The sequence below is a fragment of the Lichenostomus cassidix genome, chromosome 4, assembly GCF_008360975.1.
Source record: "Lichenostomus cassidix isolate B80296 chromosome 4, HeHo_3.0, whole genome shotgun sequence".
NCBI lineage: Eukaryota > Metazoa > Chordata > Aves > Passeriformes > Meliphagidae > Lichenostomus > Lichenostomus cassidix.
This window is the reverse complement of record NC_139484.1, coordinates 15821447-15844832: the sequence shown is the minus strand read 5'-3', so window position 1 is coordinate 15844832 and position 23386 is coordinate 15821447. Positions and strand designations below refer to the sequence as shown.

General features: G+C 36.7%; 1 protein-coding gene across 8 annotated transcripts in view; it reads left to right on the top strand.

Annotated features, from left to right (window-relative positions):
- CCSER1 (coiled-coil serine rich protein 1) overlaps positions 1 to 23386 on the top strand; it is a 621919-nt gene that overhangs the window by 553978 nt on the left and 44555 nt on the right. The window contains exon 11 of one of the 8 annotated variants that reach the window (XM_085058022.1): positions 11184 to 11299. The exons of the other annotated variants lie outside the window; for them this stretch is intronic. Coding sequence (XP_084914148.1) covers positions 11184 to 11276 — 93 coding nt within the window. The 3' untranslated portion in view covers positions 11277 to 11299. Of the gene's footprint in view, positions 1 to 11183; positions 11300 to 23386 lie in introns of those variants that run through there. 8 annotated transcript variants of the gene reach the window in all.

The window sequence follows — 23386 nt, the reverse complement described above, 5'->3', positions numbered from 1 at the left end:
GCATTTTGATGTGGTCTGCTGGGAACAAAATTCCAATGCCTTGCTTTCTCGCTTTTGTGAAGAGCAGCAGTTCCTAACTCATTCATATATGACGTTCTTGAAGAATCACAAAGAAAAGCCAAGGTAGAAATCTGCTCCCTTCTGAAGGCTGGTGGGGCAAATTTGGGAGCTGTGATTGTGTGACTGCCCAGAGTTTTTAACCCTGCCCTGGGCATTAGCTCTTGGCTGCAGTCAGAGGTAGGATGTCGGGTTTCCACAATTTTGCCTATTTCCTTCTGTGCTCTCTGTTTCCTAAGCTTGGAGAGTCTTTATGATGAAGCAACAACAATGGAAATTAAAAGGAAAATGACAAGATTTTAACTCACTGAGGTGCAAAAAGACAATAGAACAGATTGTACAAATTTATTTTATTTTTTCCCCAAATCATACTGCAAGTGATCCTTCAGAAGATATAGCAGTAATCTCTTAGGATCTCTTAGGATAAGGCCTGCATCAGATGAAATTTAAAAAATCAAAGTATCTGAAGCATGAATACTGAAACCTGAACTGCAACATAAATACCTTTGGTCAAAGGTTAATTCAGTCTGAAAACAATATTGCATATTTTTGTTTTCTTTCCATTTGCATTGTTAGAAAGTTTTGCAGCTACCTGACTTTACCAACAGGGTGTTTCAGATTGATCAATTAATTGAGTGGCTCTCCCCATAAAATGGATCTGGCTACAGATGTTATTGTAGAGAGGATGATAAATACTTTCAAAATCTAAATATCTGAAAAATAAGAAAATAATTATGTTTTAGCTCAAAGATAATTTTTGACTGAAAGGATTTGTTTGGGAAAGTTATCAAGCGAGTGGAATTAGGTATGGAAGCTGGAACCTAAAAGTAAAAATTTGCTTGTGTTACAATATCTTTTATATATCGTTATATATAAAGAGTTTGTTAGGTGTTGTTCACACATTTTCATTTCTCTTACTAAGTTTGGGCTAATAATAGCTGGTTTATTCCAACACTATACTTGCTTGATTAAAAAAGGCTTTTCCTTCTTTCAGTTGTCAACAGTTTTTCTTTTCCCTTAAAGCAAGTACAGTAGGTACAGTATTCAAGATGTTATTCGAAGTAAAATAAAAAAAAAAAAAAGAAATTGTGCTATGTGCCTCCTGTAAATAACTTGGTAGTCCTATTTTCCCTCAAAATTACTAATAAGAAAAAGATTCAATGGTTGGAGTCTGAAAGGACAGGTTTTGTAACATCCATTTTCTTTTATGTGTACACTTCACACCTACTGTTGCAAAACAGGCATTCTTCACTCTAAGTGTTATTTGTTGGTGCTTAAAGGTTCCATGAATAATTCAGCCCCTTTACCCTTCTTGCTTTGCTGCACACCTATTGAGCTCCCAGAGCAGAGTTGTATCAATAAATTCTGACTTACTTTACAGCACCAATTTCATGCCTGGCCTTTCCTAAAATACATGCAAGCAAAAACAAACAACTGAAAGAAAGAAAGTATCTGTACAAATCGTTTTATGAAATCTCATGTGTGTGCAATAAACCCGTCCCATCCCTCCTAAATTGAAATGGATTGTTGCAATGAGTTTGCGATCCTTTGATCAGGCAAACACCGTAGTGTTGCAGCTCCATCCACCAGCGTGAGGGTGAGAGTTCAAAAATACAAAGAATGTGCAGAGCACTGTGGGTGCAATCTTTAAAGGTCACAAGCACATCCTTTATTTATGTGTGTGTGCATAAATAAAGGATTTATTATGGTGGGAAATGGAGCCACTGAGTCCTGCATATAGGAAGCTTTATGTCCGTGGGTGTGCCTTAGGGTGATTGCAGGTAGGTAGGTCATCTGCATGTGCTTCTGGACTTTCCCATTGTGACAAAATGTGAACAAAATCACCCTGTCTTAGCTGTAATAGTCAACAGTCTTTCCAACTTGCTCATTATTCTTTAGTTCACTAAAAGCTAACTATTTGCTGAGGGGTCAGCAGGGGAAACAATGGGTTTTAACCTTCATTGTAGAGTTGTTGTCCATATTGGAAAAGTGAGGATTCCTTCAATAAGCATAATGTGAAAAGTGATTCGTTCCTCAGTATAGGCAAGATAATCACAGGTAGTCTTACAACAGAAGGCAAATTTCTCCTCAGATGCCAGAAGCATTTGGGAACCTGAGTACCCTTGCAGTCAGTGGGATTTAGGGATCTGGATTCCATTATGACCCCACATTTAGTTCTTATAGAAAGGTGAATGATAGGATTAACCACAATCATTTGAAACAAATCCAAATGGAGGGGTTTGTTTTCCTCAGCAAATAATAAAAAGTGTTTACCATCATGCTTCTTAACCTTACCTTAACTATTAGTATTTATTAGGAGTTATTGCCTGCAATGATTAAATTAAAAAGAAATGTACTCCTATGCTGGAAGAGACTATTTAAAAACTTATTTCCTGAGAGCTTCCTTGCGATGCATTTGTTTCTTGACTCTTCTGAAGATGAAAATCTGTTGGCGTTTAAATTACAATTTCTGCTCAGTCACCAACTTGTGAGACAAATATCTTAGAGTTGGAATTGTTTGGGGGAAAAAGCAAATGTCCCTTTCAGAAGTGCTGTTTGTCTGTGGAAAATAAATTGTAACAATATTTGAAGAGAAAATATGATAAAGTATCAAAATAAAACTTAAAATCATATTTTTATCTGTGATGAAGCAAAGGGATTTGATTCTCCTAAAGAAACAAAACCTCTGGCTGCAGATGATCTCTCCTTAATGTCTGCAGATTTGTGAGTAGTTCTGGTTTTTCTGAGTACCACTAGAAGACCTTGGCTGCTAAATTATTTGCTAGACCTCAAGGCATATTTAAATATAATTTCATTTCTCCTCTTCCACATGAACAAAATGTTGTTGACAAAAGTTGCTCAGAAAAATCTTTTCTGAAGAACGGTTATAATTTAAACACTAGCAGTGCAACTTCTCCCAATATGCCCCAAGGGACAAGTCTTTAGGAGTTTCCTAAATGGAAAAACTCATGCAGGGAAGATAAAGAGAGAAGCTTATTTATTTATCATATTTTTTCCACAAAGTTTAGATGTGCTCATGTGGAAGTGTATTTAATATTTCTGAAAATGATGGAATACTTTGGTTTGCCAGTTGTTATTTTCAGTGAGGTCTTCATTTGACAGCAGTGTCTCTACTGTATATTACAATGGATGATTGAATTGTTATTTAGCTTTTAAAAAAATCAGGGTTACATGAAAAATAGATGGTTCTATGAGGTATCAAATAAACACTTATTTCAATTGGGGTTCAGATACTTCAGGCTGAAAATGAGAACAACTGTACTCTCATCTTGTATTTTTTTTCCCCAGACTCTTAGTATCATTGTCTAAATATTATCTATTATTAAACTTGCTTGCTGCTTGTCTTAGTAATGTACTCATTTGTGGATGGCAGTGCTGAGATATTAGTCCTCTAGAGCTCTCCAAAGTGGAAAAAATATTCCAGATAATGTTCCAAAATTTTTTTTAAGTCTTCTCATTATCTGAGTACACCTAGCACGTACTGTCAGGTTGGCATATGAGTATTCTTTTTTTCAAAGAGTATTTTAGTGAAAAGTGACGATACATCACTCACATTACCTAATTATATTCTGCTGTTCTTATCTCATCAAGCATGCAAGTTGTTGGGACAGCAGTTCCAAGTTATAGCAGATGGAAGTCACTATTTTTATAACTATAAATAGTTAATATGCTGTCATTCTTTATTCCTCCAGAGGTAGAGGGGAAAAAAAGGAAGTCAGTTGATAGAGTAATAAAAAGACATTTACAAGGTTTTTACATTGGCTTTTACTACTGGTTTTTTGTGATTGATCTTTTTAGACTTTTTTTGTTTAATGACAGCAGTGGAAGCATAATGCAATTTCAGTTACAAGAGTAGTTTAAAATTATTATCCTCCAAATAATGCTATATTTTTGGTGAATGATATTACCACAATGATGGCCTGGCCTCTAACAGTTCATGCCATGTCACTGACCTCAGTGCCCATCGTGCATGTGGGGCAGGGGGAAACGTGCCTGCAATGAAAAATGCAAACATATGGATGTGGTGGCAGTCAAAAATGATTCACTGCAGTGAGTGCATGAATTCCCTTTGTGTTCATGTCTTTAACCTTCTCTGAATTTTTTTTCTTTCTAAAACTTTGTGTACATGTCTGAGTGTAGCTTTCAGCAAGCCATACTCCTGCTGACTGCAAAACACTACAGTGGGGAGATGTGGTCTCCCTGGAGCAGTGAGCACACTTCCACAGATTACCAAATGTATTGTTTCATCCTCTGCTCTGCCATCCAAACAGCACACACAGGTGTTTGCTAGCAGACAGGAACTCTGTGCCATGGTCACTGCTGAAAGCAAGAATTGCTTTCCATATATTTTCAATGGTTTTTCATATGCAAATGAACCTTCATTTTATTAATTTCTTCCTAATTTAAGGATCTGAAATAGTTTCTCAGCTATAGGAAGAAGGTAGTGACCAGTACATAAAAACTATTGCAATTACTTTTTCATAGCTTTTCAGAATTTGTGGATTGTCTTAGTTACAGGAAGGGATGTCTCTAGCCTCAACAAGTGGCCAATCAGGTATTCGACTTGGCTTTCCTAATTTTCATGCAAAGATAGTTGGAAGGACTTTTAGATTCAATCAAAGAGTTCAAGTTTTGGTCCTCATTGTCCTCATTTCCTGCTCTGGGATGCAGGATATCTGATACCTGCTGGACCAGCTTCTTACACCTTTCATCACATGATGTGAAGGATTCCACTCCACACCAGTCAGGTACACAGATTTGATCCTTGGAGTGTGTGTCAGTTTCCTGATAGCATCTGCCTGTCACAAACTGGGATATGCATACCCCTACAGATTTTTCTGTATCTTTCCTTCTAGAAGGACTTGTTTAATATAAAGCAAAATACAAATAAGTGGTCTAATGGTAGAGTCCTACTTGGCTCCTGTGCCCTGAGAAAAAGATTTCTCATTAATTTATCAGACTCATATTCTCCATCCCACTCACAAGCTGCTTGCTTGTTACAATAAGTCATTGAATAAATCCAAAATTTATTGCATGTTTTCCTGTGTAAACAGTGCAAATCTAAAGACAATCTCCTGAGTTAAAAAGATTCTGATGGGTACTTGCAAATTTGCTGCAGATTCAGTAAGAGGTGCTTTCTGTGTCAGTTGATGCCTTTACTTAACTAAGTAAAATCCCATGCATGATTGATAGGAGGGTTTTGGCCCTCATACTAGAAATATGTACCAGGAAGTTTTGCAAGGGGTATAGAAGGACCAGTTTGCTAACTAGCACACACTTTCAAGCATGTGAGGCTACACAGCTGTGCTGCTGTGGTCAGTGTGGTTCGGAATGAAGCTCTTGGCATGACTTGGCAATCCATGCCGGCCGTAGGAACAGTGTTACACTATGGCACTGATTTTAAAACAGCCCAGTTTGTATCATTCATTACAGAAATGCCTTTTCTCTCACTGGACCCAGTACAGCACAGGGCATTGTTTAGAAAGTAGCTTTTATTAATTATCCTCTGTCAGATCTGTAACTTACTGTGGCCAACTACTGCAGCAATAGAAGTTGCAATGAAGAAAAACTCTTGTGATACACTGAACTCTACATGTAAGAGAATCTCAGCATCTAAAATCAGAAAAGATTTTTTCCTTGTCTTCTCACAACTACCAATTTTAATTTAAGTGATTAAAGCGCTTGTGATATTTAGCTCCTTGGGTTAACAATGAACAGAGTAATTTAAGCTGCACTGAAGGGCAGATTTTAAAGGTTAACATCTTCTGCATGCAGTTTTGATGAAAGCTTTGATGAAGATACAGTATTCAAAGAAATGAATGTTTATTAATTAGGAAGATTCATTGGCAGGTGTAATGGGATTTAAAAAAAAAAAAAGGGGGAGAAATTTTTTCTTGCTTTTTTCTTATCTGTTACAGTTTGTACTGAATCTGATTATGAATAATTGAGGTCAGATTTCCAAATTTCAGCATTGACCTAAATCAGCTCCTACTGAAATCACTGTGAATTCTAACCATGTTTTAAGGCAAAGGTGGCTCTTCTCAGTCCTGTACATATAGTTTGGGGTAAGGGTGAGGGGTGTGTCAACTGAGTGATCTTTCTTAGTTTATTTGGTTCCTCAAGTTAATTTAAACAATTGAAAAATACTCAGACTGTAATTTTAAAGAGACAAAAGATAATTAAAATTCCAGTTAGAAATAAGTGTGCATTCTAAGCACCATCTTAGGTTAAATCCTTGTATGTTAAAAGCTTTGAAGCAGTAAGAGTTGATTGCTTGCAACTCCATTAATTGTCAAAGAGCATCACTTATGATGGAAACATTTCATTTGGAATTAAAAATACAGGTAATTCTGTAAAAGTAAGTGTTGGAGATATTAAAGCCCACTTACCTGAGAGGCAAATATGCATGTATTTCACTGTCTGCACTCCAAGTTACACAGTATGACCTGATTTCTTTCTAGAAAAATTATATCATTCAGATTAATATTCCCTGTTGAGAAGTCTGCTAAGTTAGTGTATAGAAGAAACAAAATTATTTATTTATTTCCCCCTCATGCCTAACCTGATCTCTAACTGCAAATAGCAGTTGATTCAACTTTTGTTTTTCCAAGTGATAGTGATCTACGCTGCTGCCAGCTCCTGAGGGGAATTCATTATAATGGGTCACTGAAGTGCACTAGAAAAAAATCTTTTATGTCTTCTGACACTTACTGTTTCAGTTTTCTGATAGGGTTTTTGAAGGAACACCTACCATGGAAGTTTGGTGTAGTTGCTGTTCATTTCATTGAGATTAGAATGTGTTGATCATCAGGCTGCTTTGAAAAATCTAGCCTTTGGAAAGGATTTACAGAAGCAATTAAGTGACCTGGAAGCAGTACATCTCTTACAATTCATGGACAACAGAATACAAGTGAAGGGGAAAAAATGGGTAAAAAAAAAAAAGATAAGCTTTTAGATATGTGAGTGACTTTGAAAATCCCCCTTCATTTAGGATCAAAGATGACACTGATCTGATAGTTCTGCTTCTGGGTTTCTTCTCCTGTCTTTGAGTTGCTTTGGACTGTTCAAGCAGATCCTCGGGATTTCTACTGCTCCTTGTTCCTTATGAATGTACACTAGGTAAAAGACAGAATGGAATGAGTAATTCTTCATGAAGTTTAATATTTGGATTTATATCTTTATTTACAGTGCCTATTATATTTCTTGAAAATAATCCTAATAAATTTAGTGAATATAAACCTGAGAAACAGTCTTCTGTAACTTCACTAAGAATTTCTGATTTGAGTCTGATACAGGACTATAACAGCTTTACACATTGTAAGATATCTCCATATTCATGATACAGCAGAAAATTGTGCTACCTCATTTAAAAAAAAAATCGAGCTGAAAACTGAAGGCACATAATGTTTTCAGAAGAAACCACTTTATTTCAGTCTTCTAAGAAAAACTCAAAGGAAATAATTTTCTTTTTAAAAAGATAAGCCTAAGTTTTCCTTTAAAAAAAGCTTCCAAAATGTTCATTAGTCTTAATTTTATGTCTCCATTCCCATTGATAGCACCAGAAAATACTCACCTAATTTTGTCTTTTTTACCCTTCTTTAAAGGTAGTGACACAACTAATTGCATCAAAGTATTGTAAAGAATCAGAAAGCAGCAGAAAGGATCTTTAAAAGTAGTAAATAGTATAACTTGGTTTTAAATGTCTTCATGAAGTAAAAAGCTCAAGTTTCAAACTGGCAAGTTAATTGTTTGTATTTTGGTGGGTTTTTTTATGAAGACATAGGTGCATTTAAAGCATGTACCAAAGGAAGTGGTGTGGGAATGGTATGAATATAAAAAAACAATTAAAATAATCAGGCACATGAGCAGAGTGAATGCATAGAGGGAGAAATTAATGAATGCCTTCCAGTGGCACAGCCTGAAACTGTGTCATGGCATTGGGCTGTATTAATGTAAATGGTATGACAGCATGATTCTAGCAGTTGTAGTTCTGCTAATTGTTTGTGTTCATGGCTTAATGGTGCTAAAAAGAAATGGTGCATTTCTCAGTAAAATACATCTCACTGACACTTAAGCCAGCATTATGTTCAGCACAGAACCAAGTGACTGTGAGCTTTATGTAGCTTCTTTGCAAGCATTTGAAGCAATGGTAACCTTTGAGGTTCCCTGAGGGAAGGAGAGTGTTATTCTCTTGATTTGAAATGTATTACAACTGCTCACATGTGAAGCAACATATGCATTAGAGAAATTGCTGTAGGCTTGCAGGAAAGTTTGCATCTCTTACATGATAATATTTCCAAGTCCTTTCTGAGCATACCTGAGCATTTTGTTCTTCTTGCAGGATTTCTTGTTCTCATCTAACTGGGCTTGGCTTAACGGGAAGAAGAAAGCTTTAATTTGAAATTTGCTAATGTGGACAAGGAGTTCCATTTCAAATGTGCTTTTTATAAAATAATATAAACATTCAGCAGCAGTTCCTAAATAAGCAGCTCCTTATATAGGAACACGGGACAGAAAAATTAGTGTATCTGTTACTGAGCATAGTGCCATGGAAGAGGCTGATGGTCTCCCCAAAGTCCCAACCCCACACACAGGACAGGTGCAGCTGTCTCTGGCAGTCTCAAAACCTGTGGTAAAAGACTCAAGGCAGAACCTTTAACACACCCCTAGGTGAGAGGACAGTAGTGCTGCTGATGTCCCATGTCTCTGCAACATCAGTGTCTACATGAAGTAAAACTCCCTTAGATGACCCCACACCACCTACCAAAGCCCCAGTGATGTCACTGACCTAATGGCAGCAAAGGAGTCCCTGCTGTGCCCAAAACTGGCCATTGGTTGGCTCAAATGTGAGAGCTGATGCACACCAAGTACGTCAGAAGTGTTGATACCACTAACTCACACTAGTTTACCTTGCTTTACATCCTTTTTGCACTTGCAGCAGTTACACAGTTGCAGCACTATCAGCACATACAAAGCAACAGAAGTTATCTCCCTGATTATCCGACACCAAGATATTGTGTGCAGACCAAGGGACAGAGAACACTTTTTTCCCCTCCATTTGTTTTTGGGGATTTTTTATTTTGGGTAGATTTTTAAGTTGCAGGCAGTGTTTATTGTGTGTGTGTGCACTGACAGACTTTTGAAATCTTTTCCCACTGAATACTCCTGAAAAGAGAACCAAGGACCAGTTTCTTAAGGTTTGAATTGTCACTGAGTCACATGGAAGGATTTCAGGATGGGGATTGTTGCTGATACTGGCTCACCTTGTCTTGCATAGAATTTTTAGCTGTATGTGTGGTTTTGACAGTCGTTTTGAAGGGTGAGAAATGGCTCCATATTTGCATTTTTAACATTCATTATGGAGAAGCTAGAAGCCTGTGGTTTTCAATTGCCTTTCTAACAGTGGTCAGATGATGAAGACAATCTGTTTAACAAACTGGCATATAAGATAGCTCTCTCCGTATGTCACACATTTGCCATTCCATCTGCTGGGTAATAAAGCCAGCAAAAACCCAGCCTGACCAGCCCCTTAGGTGATCTTCTTATTGTCTTCCACAAAGCACTAGAAAAAGTGACAAACTCATTTAAACTTTTCAAATATTTTGTTTCCTTCAGTGCTTCCTGTTGTTCTTGATACTAAATTAATGTAGAAAACACATAGTAAGTATAAATCAAGTATTTGATTAAGTAGTGTTTTTTACTCTTTCTCCTTAAAGAGGGAAATATTGGGTGTTGTGAGAATATGATGCTCCTCACCAATGATTTATAACAGGAACAATAAACTAGTGCTTTTTACTTTTTTAGGTCAGTGAATATTAGTGAAGAAGGGTCAGACTCACAATATTGGAAGAGGATGACCATGTTAGGTCATAGCTTAAGCAGCAACAGGGCCAAACAAATGGAAAGTTGTCTGTGTGGTTGAACAAAATGCAGAAAAATACAAAGGGAAATTAAGCAAAACACTAGTTTGCCAACCCCCATTTTTAATATGCACTTTGTAAGTAATAGAAAACAGAAAACTTTTTCAAGAATTGATTGGAATGTGTTTTTCTACCTGAACAAAAAAAAAAATCTTACTGATAATGATTAGCTGCTGTAAAATTGGCATTTAATGTTGGGGTGTGTCAGAACTTCTTTGATATGTGGTTAAGCTGTTCATTTACAGTCTTCCACTGAATGTAGTATTGTTGATTGCCAGGTGCTATTCAGGGTACCTGAAAACAGTCAAGATTGGGTTCATGGTACTGTTTATAGTGAATTTGATCTTTTTTGTATGCAGTGTTCATCTCACAGTTATTTAAAAAAAAAAAAACCTTGTAAAAACTTTGTCATAACTAGGACTTGTAGTAAAGATGCCTTCTACCTCTCATAACAGGTAAAAATATCTCAACCAGGTGTTTTAGCTATAGTCCAGCTACAAAGCTGTACAAGCACAGCAATAAAGTGAAAGTTCAGTTCATTGCATTATTAGGAAGGAAATACTTTCAGAATGCACCATAAAAACTGGAGCTTTAAGGAGAACTTAGTTAGGCAGAAGTCTGCCAGAAAATCCCTTCAGTATTTGAGGATTATTTGGGAAGTTAGAGATGATAGTGGCAAAACTTGAGGATTTATTAGAAATTTGACTGTAATGTTCTCAGGTCAAAGATGTGATCACTAGCTGCAAAATCATTACTTACATCCTTAATGGAGTTGGTCTCCTCTAACATTTTAATTTTATGATGCAATTAGAAGGGTGTGTACAAGCACAACACAGATTTGCTGTGAACTTTTCTAATTAGCTCTTGCAAAAGTCTTCATGTAGTGTGCCCAGAATTGTGCATCATTGCAGTCTATCTGATGTGGCCAAAGCTCTTATCTCAGAGGATAAGCAGGTGGTTACTGAGAAGTCCTTGGCTGGAGGGACATCCACACATGGCATTGCTACCATGCCCTGGTGTACTGTCAGCAGTACAGGTACACCCTGGAGAAGTTCATTCTTCTGCTTGGTGAAGCTCCTCTCACAGCTCCATAAAAGGATGCTGTTTCTCTAGCTCAACTTTTTTTTTTTTTTTAATATGAGAATAAATACATTAATTCTTGAGCCAAAATTTATCCTTTGACAGGCACAGTTGTGCAGCATATGTTACCCACTCAAATCTCAGTGTGATGAAGACCACATAAGAGCTTCAAGAAAAAAAGGCACTGCCAGAAAATGAAGTATTGCAACTTCCTTCTGTTGAAGCAAAGGAACTTCCCATGGTGACATCCCTGCACTGATACCCTGGTACTCAACTTCAGTTTATGCTGTTTCCAGTTTTTATCAGTGCTTGCAGAAATCTTCAAGTAGTAAGAGCTTCTCTTCTGTCCCTGACTAAAGTACTTGAAACCTAACTCTTATGAAGCACTGGAGAATATAGAGAGATGGCTTCTATTTTTTTTCCAGAAGAGCAGTTGTTGCTGAAACAGAGTGTAAATATGGATGGATGCTGCTGTGATGAGAGCATTTTAAAAGTACGTATAACACAATGAAGGGCTGCTCCTGCAGGGAAGACTGGAATACGTTGTTTAAAACCTGGTAAAAAGGAGAGAGTTCAGCTTTTGATTACTTTTTTTCTTAAAACTCAGCATAAAGCTACATGGCAAGCTGTTCTACCAGTGATTATTATCTATTGATCGTATTATACACAGTATTGTGTTATCAGTGATTATCTTATCGTGAGTATTACCCCAGAGGAGAGAATTTTCATTCCCTCCCTGCAGATCCCTAAGTGACTGAACTCTTCTAAAGGAGGATATCATAGCACTTGGATAGTCCTCATTAAAAATAAGTAAATAGCAGATTTTTTGAAGATCATTTGAAGGTTTTGGGAGTAAGAAACTGTGGACAAGAGAGTCCACTGCATATCACAACTCAATTTCTGATTATTTAAGCTGTTTGTAGAAACAAGTTTGATACAACATTTTAATTTGAGATTCAAGTTTTTATGGTAGAGATTAGTGGTTTAGGATTTGAAAGTTAATTGTTCACTCCTTTACAAAATAGAGCTTGCATTTTTTGACTTTGCTCCATTTTTTCTTACTGCCAAAGTTTGCTTAAAATCTCGTATTACTGTATGTGGTTTTGTGTGCATCGTTATTGTTTTGTCCAATGCATCTCTGTAGTGATCTCTCTATTTGTGTTGTAAAAGCATGGTCCTAGCAGTTACTTCAGAAATTGTTCCAATGCCTTCTCAGTTGTCTGTGTAGCCTAACATGAATTCTTTTTCCTCCTCTGGGAGAAAACCTGGATTGAATTTTTTCCTTGACTGGACGAATTTGATATCCCAGTTTCTATCTCCCATCCTTGACACAGAATTACTATATATTATGAGGTGACTTTCAGGCTTTCCTGTTGATTCTTTTCTGTGGTTTGTTTTAAACATGTTGTGGCTGTCTTGTAATGGAGGATGAAAAAGAGAATATGTAGGTGACTGTGAACATTTGGGAAAGTAATGCCTGTACTTAAGTCCCTATTTCATTACATTTTCAACCTTTTTGTAAAGAAATACCAACAGGAAAAATGATGGGTTTTATCTCAGAATGTTGTGCAGCCCTGTGATTATGACCCTTGTGTAGATAAACCTTTTTTTTTCCCTTTCTCCAAAGCTGAAGGATGAGTTTTGTCTCTGATAGGGACCCTCATGACTGCAGTTTCTCAGATAAAAAAAGTTACCATAAAAAGAAATACTTTATACAGTGTTCAGAATTTTCTATGGTGTGTATGTCTCATTTCACCAGTCTATGGCTAAATTTGTTGTGTGTTTTGAAATTCTAATGGAGAACGGGAGAAGTTAAGACTTCCTAACATAAGTTTAACTAGTTAAAAAAAATGAAATCAAAGTGAAGGGTGACAAGATTTTGACAGATTCTGTGATAAGTATTTGATGCATTTCCTCTCAGAAGTTCCTTAGTTCATTAGAGAATGTTTCATTTGCTGAAACCTTAGTATGTCTTTTGCATATTTCAGTTATTGATATTTGTGCAGCATTTTTTGATGACTAGTGCAAAACAAATTATTCCATTATGTTGGATCTTCTACTTCCTGGAAGAAAGGAAGCTTGGCTTTGTGCTTTAATCCATACATAATGCACTTGTGTGTTTTTGCAGTGCTCTACTGCAAGTTCAAATGCCTAAAGCTGCATACAGGAATAGATTATATGTAATATAATGTGTAATATAATATAATTAATATGTGCATAAGCACCTTCTATGCCAGAAAATGTATTTTTAGCTATTGCAGGGATTCTTTTGTCATTTCCATCTCTTCACCAGTGGCTCAAAATTTATCCTAGCATTTATGCAAATACCACATTCAGTACTTTCTCTGCGATCGTAACTTGTGACCTTAGGCTTTAATCTTCATACGCAGTCCTTGCATACTTAGTGTTCACATTATTCATGTCTACCCTCATTGCAAAGTCATCCAAATTGTATTTATGGAATTTATATGTGCCATGGTGTACTGACAGTTTTATGGGGGAAATTAATCAGAGCATCTAGAGATAAGTTTGTTGCTTGCCACTTTCTTCTCATCTCTCTGCCCCATTATAATTAATCAGCTTTTTTTTCTTTTTTACAGCAGGCTGACATAATTTTAATGATGTTTCTTCTGTGCAAGCTTTAATTATATTTTATAATCTATGTTACGTTATACTTTCTCTTTCCTTGTGCTAACAGGGTGATAATCTGTAAAATGATGCTTGTCTTCAGGCTTGTGCAGACAAGGAGTGATGAACAACATAGACACAAGCTGTTTTGCTCTTAAAAGGAATGTCAGCCATCAATGTAGTTTTACTTGCTCTCAAGCTGATGATGTTCTTGATAGAATGGAATTCTTCTTTTCCAGTAACATGGCCAGAAGTGAAAGGGAAATAGTATACAAAGGCTTATTACATATAATTATTGCAACTGTGCCGCATTAATTAGAAGACACTAGTGCATTTCTGATTTGTTTGTCATACTCCATGTTATCAGTAGTAGTATTTTAGCACCCATGTTGCTCTGAGCATTAACTGTTTTCCAGCATGATGACATGAGAAGGCACCCCAGCTGATTCAGTTTTCCAATGGATTCACAAAAGCCAGTGATGTAGGTTCACTGCTGAGCATGGTGGGCACAGATTTAGAGTTTAATTCTAGACACCTTGAGTGTAGTTAGTCAATGCTCACAGGTATGAATGACATTTTTATACAAGTATCAGATTTTGCTAAATTTATAGTCTTCAGGATAATTCACATGAATTTGGGGGTTAATATCCTTTTTCAGTCTTACCTGGTTTTGGAAAGCAAGACTTTGGGGTCATTGTACAGCAGCATTAACACTTAACAATCTGTGGTGTCTCAAATGGGGTGGATTCTGTGATTTACACACCAAAGTTCAATCTCTATTATCTAATGCCCAGCTGAACAGTCCAGGTGCAGAATGCCTGTTATTTGCCAAATGAGAAGTAGACAACACTTAAGGCAGGGTCAGCTTCTTTTGACCTTCTAGAGGCATACAGCTCTAAACGGAAATCTAGCTCATACCAAAAGTAGCTACTCAATATGAAAGTGCTGCTTGGATTTCATTTCTTTCCAGAACACAGGCACTTTGTGAGCATTGCATCTAAGTTCTGCAGTGTCTTTTGCCTTGAGGGATATGCAGAAAAGTGTCAAATCAGGTCACTTCTACCTATTTATGTATTTAAAATCAGCACGTTTGTGTTCACTGGGGTTGTGAGAGGAAAAATATGTCAAACTTCACATACAGATTTTAAAATAAAGGTGGAGCAATAATCCAGAGAAATGAAGTTTAGCTTTCTATTCATAAATGCAGAGATATATTTTTACAATTCTGCAGTGAGATTTCAGTTAAGTAAACTCATTACATAGCCTGGCATTTGAAATTCTTGTCTTACTTATGCTAGCATAAATGAAGAGAAACAAAAGCATTTACCTCTGTATCACAAAAAGCAGATGTACAGAGTTTCTGGCAAATAACTGGGCTTCAGATTTTTAATGAGTGATGAAGATAGGAAGGTTTTTATTGTCATTGCTGGCTATATCCATTTTTTAACTTGCTTTTCTCTCACCTCACATGTGAGTGACCTTACCCTTTCTTCTTCCCTTTCCCCTTTCCCCTTTATTTTTTCGTTACAGATACCTGGCTTCAGTTCACCCTTTATTACTTACTTGCACTCACTCCTCTTGCCTATACTTTTTACTTTTCCTGCACCTATTTATGTGACCATTTGCATTCTTTGCAAGGAAGAAGTGGTGTTTTCTATATGCCTGGAATACCAAGTGCAACAACTTTACTTTTCATTCCAAAGTTAATGAGTAAGATTAAATTTTCTGCAGAATAAAACTTCTGCATACTTTAGTAGAAAGCAAAAATGTTAAAATTTTATGGTTTTTTATGTTTTTAACAAAATGTTTAAAAATTATGTTTTTCACATTTATGTTATGCTAAAATCATCATAGTGTTATACTCTAAAATACCCTTTTTTGATAGCGGTAAAGATATCTGATTGATGTTTAAATTATCAGATGTCAGGGCAAGATCACTTCTTTTACTATATTATCTGTGGGTTTACTCTGTTCTTAAAACTGATGTTAGTTTCCTACAGCAATCAACACAAGTTGGTTGCAAACAGTTTAATCAGTCTTTCCTTAAACTCTTCACAGAACATTAAAGGGTGATAAGTGAAAATCATGAACCTTCTGCTGGTGACTTTTCTCTCTGTTTTTTCCTTTATATTATATATATGATATATTTTTTTTTTCTGTGTATTTTTTTGCTTTATATGTTTTTCTCTCCTGTCTGTAAAGCACTGAAAATTTTGCTGTGCTTGAAATGAAGTTGAATTACAGTGTGATTTAAAACTTGTGGACAAAATTAAACAATAAACTGGAGAGTCTCAACAGCCCTTGGCTGTGCATGTCTGTGAGATACAAGCACAGCTTTAATTCCCACATTCATAGCTGTGCTATGGATCAGTGGGATGGGAGCAGCTCAAATTGGGAATCAGGAATAGTGGCTAGGTAACTACCTAGACCTGTTCCAATTAAAGGTGCCTTGAATTAAAGTAGTATTAAAGCAAGCTACACAAGCACAGGGTCAGATAAAGCTAGCAGGGAGACCCTCCTGTTGAGTCATGGGGTTCAGAAAGGACCCCCTTGCATTCTTAATTATTTTCTGGGGAGAGTTTAGGTGTGTCTGGATCCAGATCTGGTCAGTGGTTTATGTGCAAAGGATTGTATGTGCACAGTCAATCCTTCATCTCACTCAGCTAAGATTTCAAACTCTCAGCAAACTTATTCCCAATTCACCTACCAAGTACCTGGCCCAATAAGGATTCTCTCAGCCTCAAGGACCAACCCTGGGGGGTGCCTCTCCTCCAGGGGGATCCTGCAGCCCACTGCCGTGCAGGAGAGTTCAATGGGCTATGGGCTGCCTACTGCTTATGGAGTGAGATGATTGACTTATGTTTGCATACCTGTTGTATTGTGGTTGGTGCATGGTCAGCTGGCCCTTAGCTGTTGGGAAAGATGTATAGCCCTCAGCTTCAGCCAGATGTGACCATCCTGACTGCCACAGGCTGCCACTGACATCCTGGCTGTTCCTAAAGCATAATGGGGTGGGGGGGCAACATGGCCACGCTCTTTCTTTATGGTAGTTAAAATTTTCACTTTCCTGCAAATTTTCCTGTAGACCTATCATCTGCATATTAGGAGAGTTAGGAGGAGACTTTCAGTTCACCTCTTTACCATGCCTTGCTGATGAAGGTTCATCATCTCTGTCTTGAAAGTATTTCCTCTGTTCCATTGTACTTGGAAAATATTCACGGCCCTGGATACTCATATGTAAAGAATAAAAACCCGAGCCCAAGACTAAGCTTTGTGGCACAGCTAAGTTCACCTTTTATCTTCCTCCATTTTTAATAATTAATTCTTGCTAAGACCTTTTCTTTTGTCTGCAAGTGGTCTTTAATTCCTTTTAATAATTCTTTTCTTGCGTGGCACTCTGACACGAGCAATCAAACCTCACTGCAGGCGTGAATATGACACTGTGAGGCTGTTTCTCACTTCAGACAAATCATATCCATTACTTCACTATTTTGCTTCCCAGTTCAGTAGTGTGCTTGGAGGATCTCAGGCATGTCTGATTGGTGCTATCATCTTTTCATGGATGTGGGCTGGCTGGCCCTTTGCTGCATATAATCTTTCTCTCTTATTAATGTGTCCTCACATCTGAAGGCAGAACCAGTTCTTCATCTTGTTGGTTTTTTTACCTATGGGGATATCTCCACATATTGGATATCTCCTGGAGTTTGTTCAGGATGGTGTGTATGACAAATCCACTTGCCAAAGGTTTACCTCTTTTCCTCATTAATTTCTCGGCCTGTGACCTTCTAATTGTTTCAGTGCATCTTTCAGGTCTTGGTTACTAGCACCATGAACTCTTTAATTGATTCCAGGATATTAAATATTTAGTCCATGCCTAAAGTCATGCCCCATTATCAAGTGTTCTTTTACCTTGTGGTAATGAAAATAGTAAGTAAAGCACTTCTCCATCAGAAAGATATCTCTCTCAGGGGATCACCTTCAGCTTTCACTGTTTAAAAAATTGGCAGAGACTTCAATCTCTCAGCAATTTGATTTCATCTGTCACCACGATGTCAGTCTTGTCCCTTAATGGTCCTACTGTCTCTTCATCATGCTGCTCATATCCTGGATTTTTAAAGACTTGCTTGTAATCCATCTTTATTTTCTGTGCTATTTTTATTTCACTGGCTGCCTTTATATCTGCTCATCCATGCTGAGATTCTAATTTAATAACTGTTTGTATGTCTTTCACTCGGCCTCCTCCACTAATATTCATATGTTCCTGTAAGGTATTTTCTCAGTCCTTTTGTCAATCTGCCTTTCAATCAGGCAAATGTCACAGAGCTGTGGCATTGCAGCAATGTATTTTTTACTTTATTACTCCTGTAGTCAGTGTTAATACTGTCATGTATGTTCAGTTAATATTTCTCAATTCATCTCTTTTCATTTATTCTTACTTTTGTACCAGTCTGTTTGCTTCCACATGGTTTTAGCTGTACCCAGCCTTGACAGGATATGTCTTCTTCCTGGCATAACTACTTCTTTGATAAAACTTGTGTTGCTGAGATTCTTCTCTGCCTTAAAACACATTTATCGTTTGTGTTAAACTTGTCGTTTTCATTCTATTCACTTGAAATTCGACGTACATGTTGAATTTAGCCATTTTTCAGATATTCTAGCTTATTGTACCCACTGGTCTTATTACTTCAAATAGATGCAGTCTAGGCTCTATGTGTCTGGTTAATTCAAATTTTACACTGCTATCATTTCAACCTTTTAAAATGCTATTTTTTTATCATTTCACAGGCCAGTTTTTCTTTCTTCTGAGAATCTATGCCTATAACTAAGTCACCATCTGAAGCATTTACAGCCACCATCCATGCTAGTTCTTTTCTCTCCATGTTTCTCCCCATGTAATTTCTTGAGGAATTCTAAGTCCTCCTTGATAAATCAGACTCTCTCTTTTTCTTTGTTGTTGGCAGTGTAGCATATATCCATATTCTGATTTTCAGGAATATAATACTGAATATCTTCCAGACAGTTTTTCTCATCAAATGATAAAGACAACTCCTTGCAGTTTTTAATGGGGAAGTCAACAGGACTAGAAATAGAAATATCATCTGTTCATCAGAAAACCTAGACTAATGGTGATGAGTGGAATGAGTGGAAACACAGATCATCTTGCATTCTATGATATACCAGAGTAACCCTGAAGTCATTGCCCACCAGCTTATTTTCACACAGAAAATATAATGTAGAGCAGAGCCACCCATTCAGATGTTTCCCTCTGTGAAACTCATTTAGGACAACTCATTTAGGACGAGTTGAGCACACAGATTTCTGGAGCTCAGAGACAAGCATCTTCTGTAGCAAAGCTGTAGCATCTGATGCTTCTATTAAAGAATAAATATATACTGTCAAGTTTGAAACGACTTTTGATTGATTTACTTATAAAGCATAATTTTAAGTAGAATTGACACTTGATATTTACTGCGTATTAACACTTTTTCTAAGTATGGTTGCACCAGCAGGCGTAATGTTAAGCCCTACGAGGAAAATATGTGCTTGACAAGACTCAGAATGGGCTTATTGTTAGTATGGCTGTATTTTAGAAATGTTTCATGCTGACCCAAGGATATGCTTGTGTACAAACAGAATGCGAACACTTCTGTCTAAGTAGGTTTCCTTGTGATTTTATAACAACCTTTTCTTTTGTATAACTCAGATGGGAGGTTTGAAGAACCAAACGTGCATGTTTTGGGGTGGGTTTTTTATGTTTTATTTTATTAATTATGTTTGCACGTTTGCTCCATTCTGTCTGTTCCTCCGCAGCCACAGGCAATACTCAACTTGTACCACATTTACCTGTGTTCGTTTCCTGCTGTTGGGGATAGGAAAAAAAACAGGGAATGTGGTTATCATAATGATTCTTAATTTTCTGTTCATTGTAATAAAAAAAAAAAGTATTTACAGGTGTGGGAAAAAAGGAAAGCCTACTAAAAATTCTCTAACAATTTTCTCCTTATTTGCTCTCAGAATTGCTCTCTGCCTTGTGAAAACGTAGTCCTCCAATTGTTTGCCTGTTCTGTCCTTCTGTGTAAGTGCTGTGGAAGTGGTACGTAGGCTCCTAGGAGGTTTTTTCATTTTGTTGCAGGGAACATGGACTAAAATAAACTCAGTACTGACGCACACAACCACTTTTTGCATGAGCAGCATTAAATCTATCTCTTGGACAGATTAATCTGAGTCTGAATCAATTTGCCCAACCTCAACATACCTTTTTTTGCAGAGGATATTAGGCTAGATAGAAAAAGCCAGAAAAGTTGTGATTTAATGGATCACATTAGCACAGTGCATTGAAGACAAACCTTTTCTGGGAGAGAGAAAGGCAATTCTAACTTAGTGTTGTGGTAGCATGAGAAGCAGGTGTCATCTTCTTCTCTCTGTACAATGAAAGCAGTGCTGCATATGTAAATAAAATGTTCAGCTTACTTTGTACCAAAGAAAACACATTGAAATTCAATATATGTTCAAGATGAAGTGTTACTCCATGTAGGCCATGGCACAGCATGCCTTGGAGAGATTGCTGAGAGTAAAGAAAGATACTGCCTAAATGACAGGTCAGAAGAATTGTCAGGTTGCAGCAAGTCATCATTTAGAATAAATGAATTTGGCATGTATATTTTATATAGCTTTAAAGCAGTAGCGGAAGGAAATTGTTCCATATACAGGATTTCCCCGTCAGCTTAAATAGCCCTGCCTTTGTTATAGGCATAATAAATTTGCAGAATTGCAATTAATTTAACTTTCCGCAGAAGGAAATTGTTCATCTGAGCTATTCTTTGTACTTAACACTTACCTGCCTCATTTTTTATAACAAAAAACCTGACTCGGTGGGAATTTACTTGCAGCTCGAAGGCAAAACTGAACATTTGTTTATGTCTCACATCTGGTTTAGTAAAATAACACCTTAAGGAAGGTCTTACCAAGAAAATTAATATTTTTTTTGCAATGTTTCAACCAGTATTGTTAGGAATAAACATAACTCTGTGTGTGTGTGTGAAAGATAACATATGGAATAAAAATGGTTGAGAATCACATTCTGGTGCCTCTCATTAAGGATGGTGGGAGTATCATTGGTTTCACAAACCATATAAAAGCCTGTAAAATATGGTTTTTTCTGTTTTGTTTTGTCATACAAATTACTTAACATTTTACAGATTATTCATTTAGAGAAAGCTGCCCACAAGAAAGCTCATTCTGAAGAAAACCTGGCAGCTCAGAGTTAATTTTACACACCCTTCACATCAGCATTATTAAAATAGACTAGCTTTCTGCATGTGAGTGTATTACTATTCTGGCTGGATTTAATATGCATTTGTTTTATTTTTGCAAGTCTCTTGCAAGAAACAGAATTATGATATTCAAGCATTAATTCTTGTTTGTCAACAGCTTCATTTTCTAATTGTCCATGTGACAATATTGTATTGGACACAATGAAGAGGATTTTTTTTCCATTTGACAAGTCTCACATTAAAAAAGGTATTATATATAATTCTTTAAAAAATTGCTTAGTACAACTTAAACAATTTTTTCAGTAATTTGTGGCCAAAGCTTACTTCTGACCAATAAGACTGCAGAAAAATAATTTAAAAATAATATCTATAATTCCCATGTTTGGGAACAATCTTTACACATCAAAACATACAAAGCATTCAGTTATTTTCAAAAAAAGAAAGAAATTGTTGATAATGAGATAAATAACTCAATGGTTTGTTTAAAATTCTTTTTCATTTTAAACTCTTATTGAAAACATAATAAATTATTTCTGAGTCTTAGATTATTAAAAAACTCTCTTTTTCATATTATCTCTAATTTTGTAAAATTTTAATTCAAGTTTACCTTTGAAAACATGTCAGATATACATCTTCAAATCAACATAAAGGCAATTACTACTGATACATGCAATTAGAGAAATTACATTTTTTAGCAGCAAGACTCATTAACTTTAAAAGTCCTTGGCATGTTATCAGCATTGAGAGAAATTGCATTCAACTGGCATGAATGCAGAAGCAACTACAGAAATAGCTGTATATAGCTAAAAAAAGCCTGTGGCTTCAGACAGGTGTTTGGTACAAACGTGCTTTTCTCAGCCATGAAAGTATCTGTGTTGAAAATCTTTCCTTTCTATACTCTGCAGCACTGCTTATCTTGCAGCAACTTTTCACCCTTCTGGGCACTGCTGTAGAGGCTGAGAGCTTGTGTTAAAGTTGATTGAGGTCTTTTCTTCAACTTAAAGTGTCTTTGGACAAGAGGTAAATTCCTCTTTTCCTTAAACAGCACTGAATAAATTGTTTCTTCTCTACCCCTCCCCATACTCCACCTGCCTTTGTTCAAATCTGCAGATCACTTTGTGGCACAGAAGTGTTTCTGTATCTTATGTGCTTTGTGAAAGAAAAGGTAGTTTGCATGCATATGAAGATTTTTCTAATGCATCTAAAACATAACATTATGGCAGTTCATCCCCCTGGATTCTCTCTTGCCTTCCCAGAGAGCAAAAAACTGTAGTCAGTCACTGTAATCGTGATTATTCCTGTAAGCACTTCCCAAGAAATTACCCATACACTGACTTTCCACTGGCAAGTAGATCATCTTTTTCCTCAGTGTTTGGGGAAGTAGAAGAACAGGGATTTAAATGGTGGTGATGTCCTATAGGGGCTGGCATGCACTTTGATGGGATGTGAGGTCACTCACAGGAGATTCTTGCATTATTTTCAAGGGACAGGAAAGCTCTCAAATTTCAAGCTGATTGATTGAGTAGTAGAAATTCTGGAATAGATAGCAGGACATTTTTTATTTACATTCTGTCCTTCATAAAATAATGGAGCAGTCTTTATTTTTTCTGTGGGAGGTTTCTTTTCCTGGTATATCTCTTTTTCACTGGTATTAGAGATGATGTGTTTCTGTTAGTTGGGGTTGAAATGCATACAGCATGATTGATCAGATTTGTATCCCTGAAATACAGAAGGCATGCTCTGGCTTGGTGAGAAGGAATAATATCTTATAAGGTTGGAGGGAAAATGAGTGAAAGCTAATCCACTAGCCACCAACAAAAATGAGGGAAGCAATGTCTGGAATCCACCTGAAATTAGGTGAAGAAAAGTGGAGGTACCAATGAGAAAAGTGCAGGTTGGCATCTTGGTGGAGCAGGCTGGTGTGATAAGTAAGATTATGGATCTTCTGGCAAGTTTCCTGCTTTACTCAGGTAACAGCATCAAGCCTTAAGAGAGCATCTCCATGTTAGAAAATAACATTTTTACTAAAGGAGATGAAGCACTGAGATTGGTTCAGGGAATAAAAATTTTCTATTCTCTCTTGTCTCTAATTTCATAATGGCCTCCACTTGTGCCCGGTATCAGACTGGTCAGAATAATGAACACACAGAAAAAATGGAACACCTGTCAGTCATTGCCTCAAATCCAACCTACCATCCCTGGGCTGTGTCTTGCAAATCCTTATTGCAGACTGAGTTCAGTAGGTGAGGCACTGGAGTGTCAAACACACTACCAAAACACTCAGCACATGTTTATACCAGGATATATACCAGGTATATATATCATATATAAATAAAATATACCAGGAAGCCCCAGGCCTTAAAGGTAATATGGATTAAAAGTATTTTAAGAGGAAGGATACAAGAG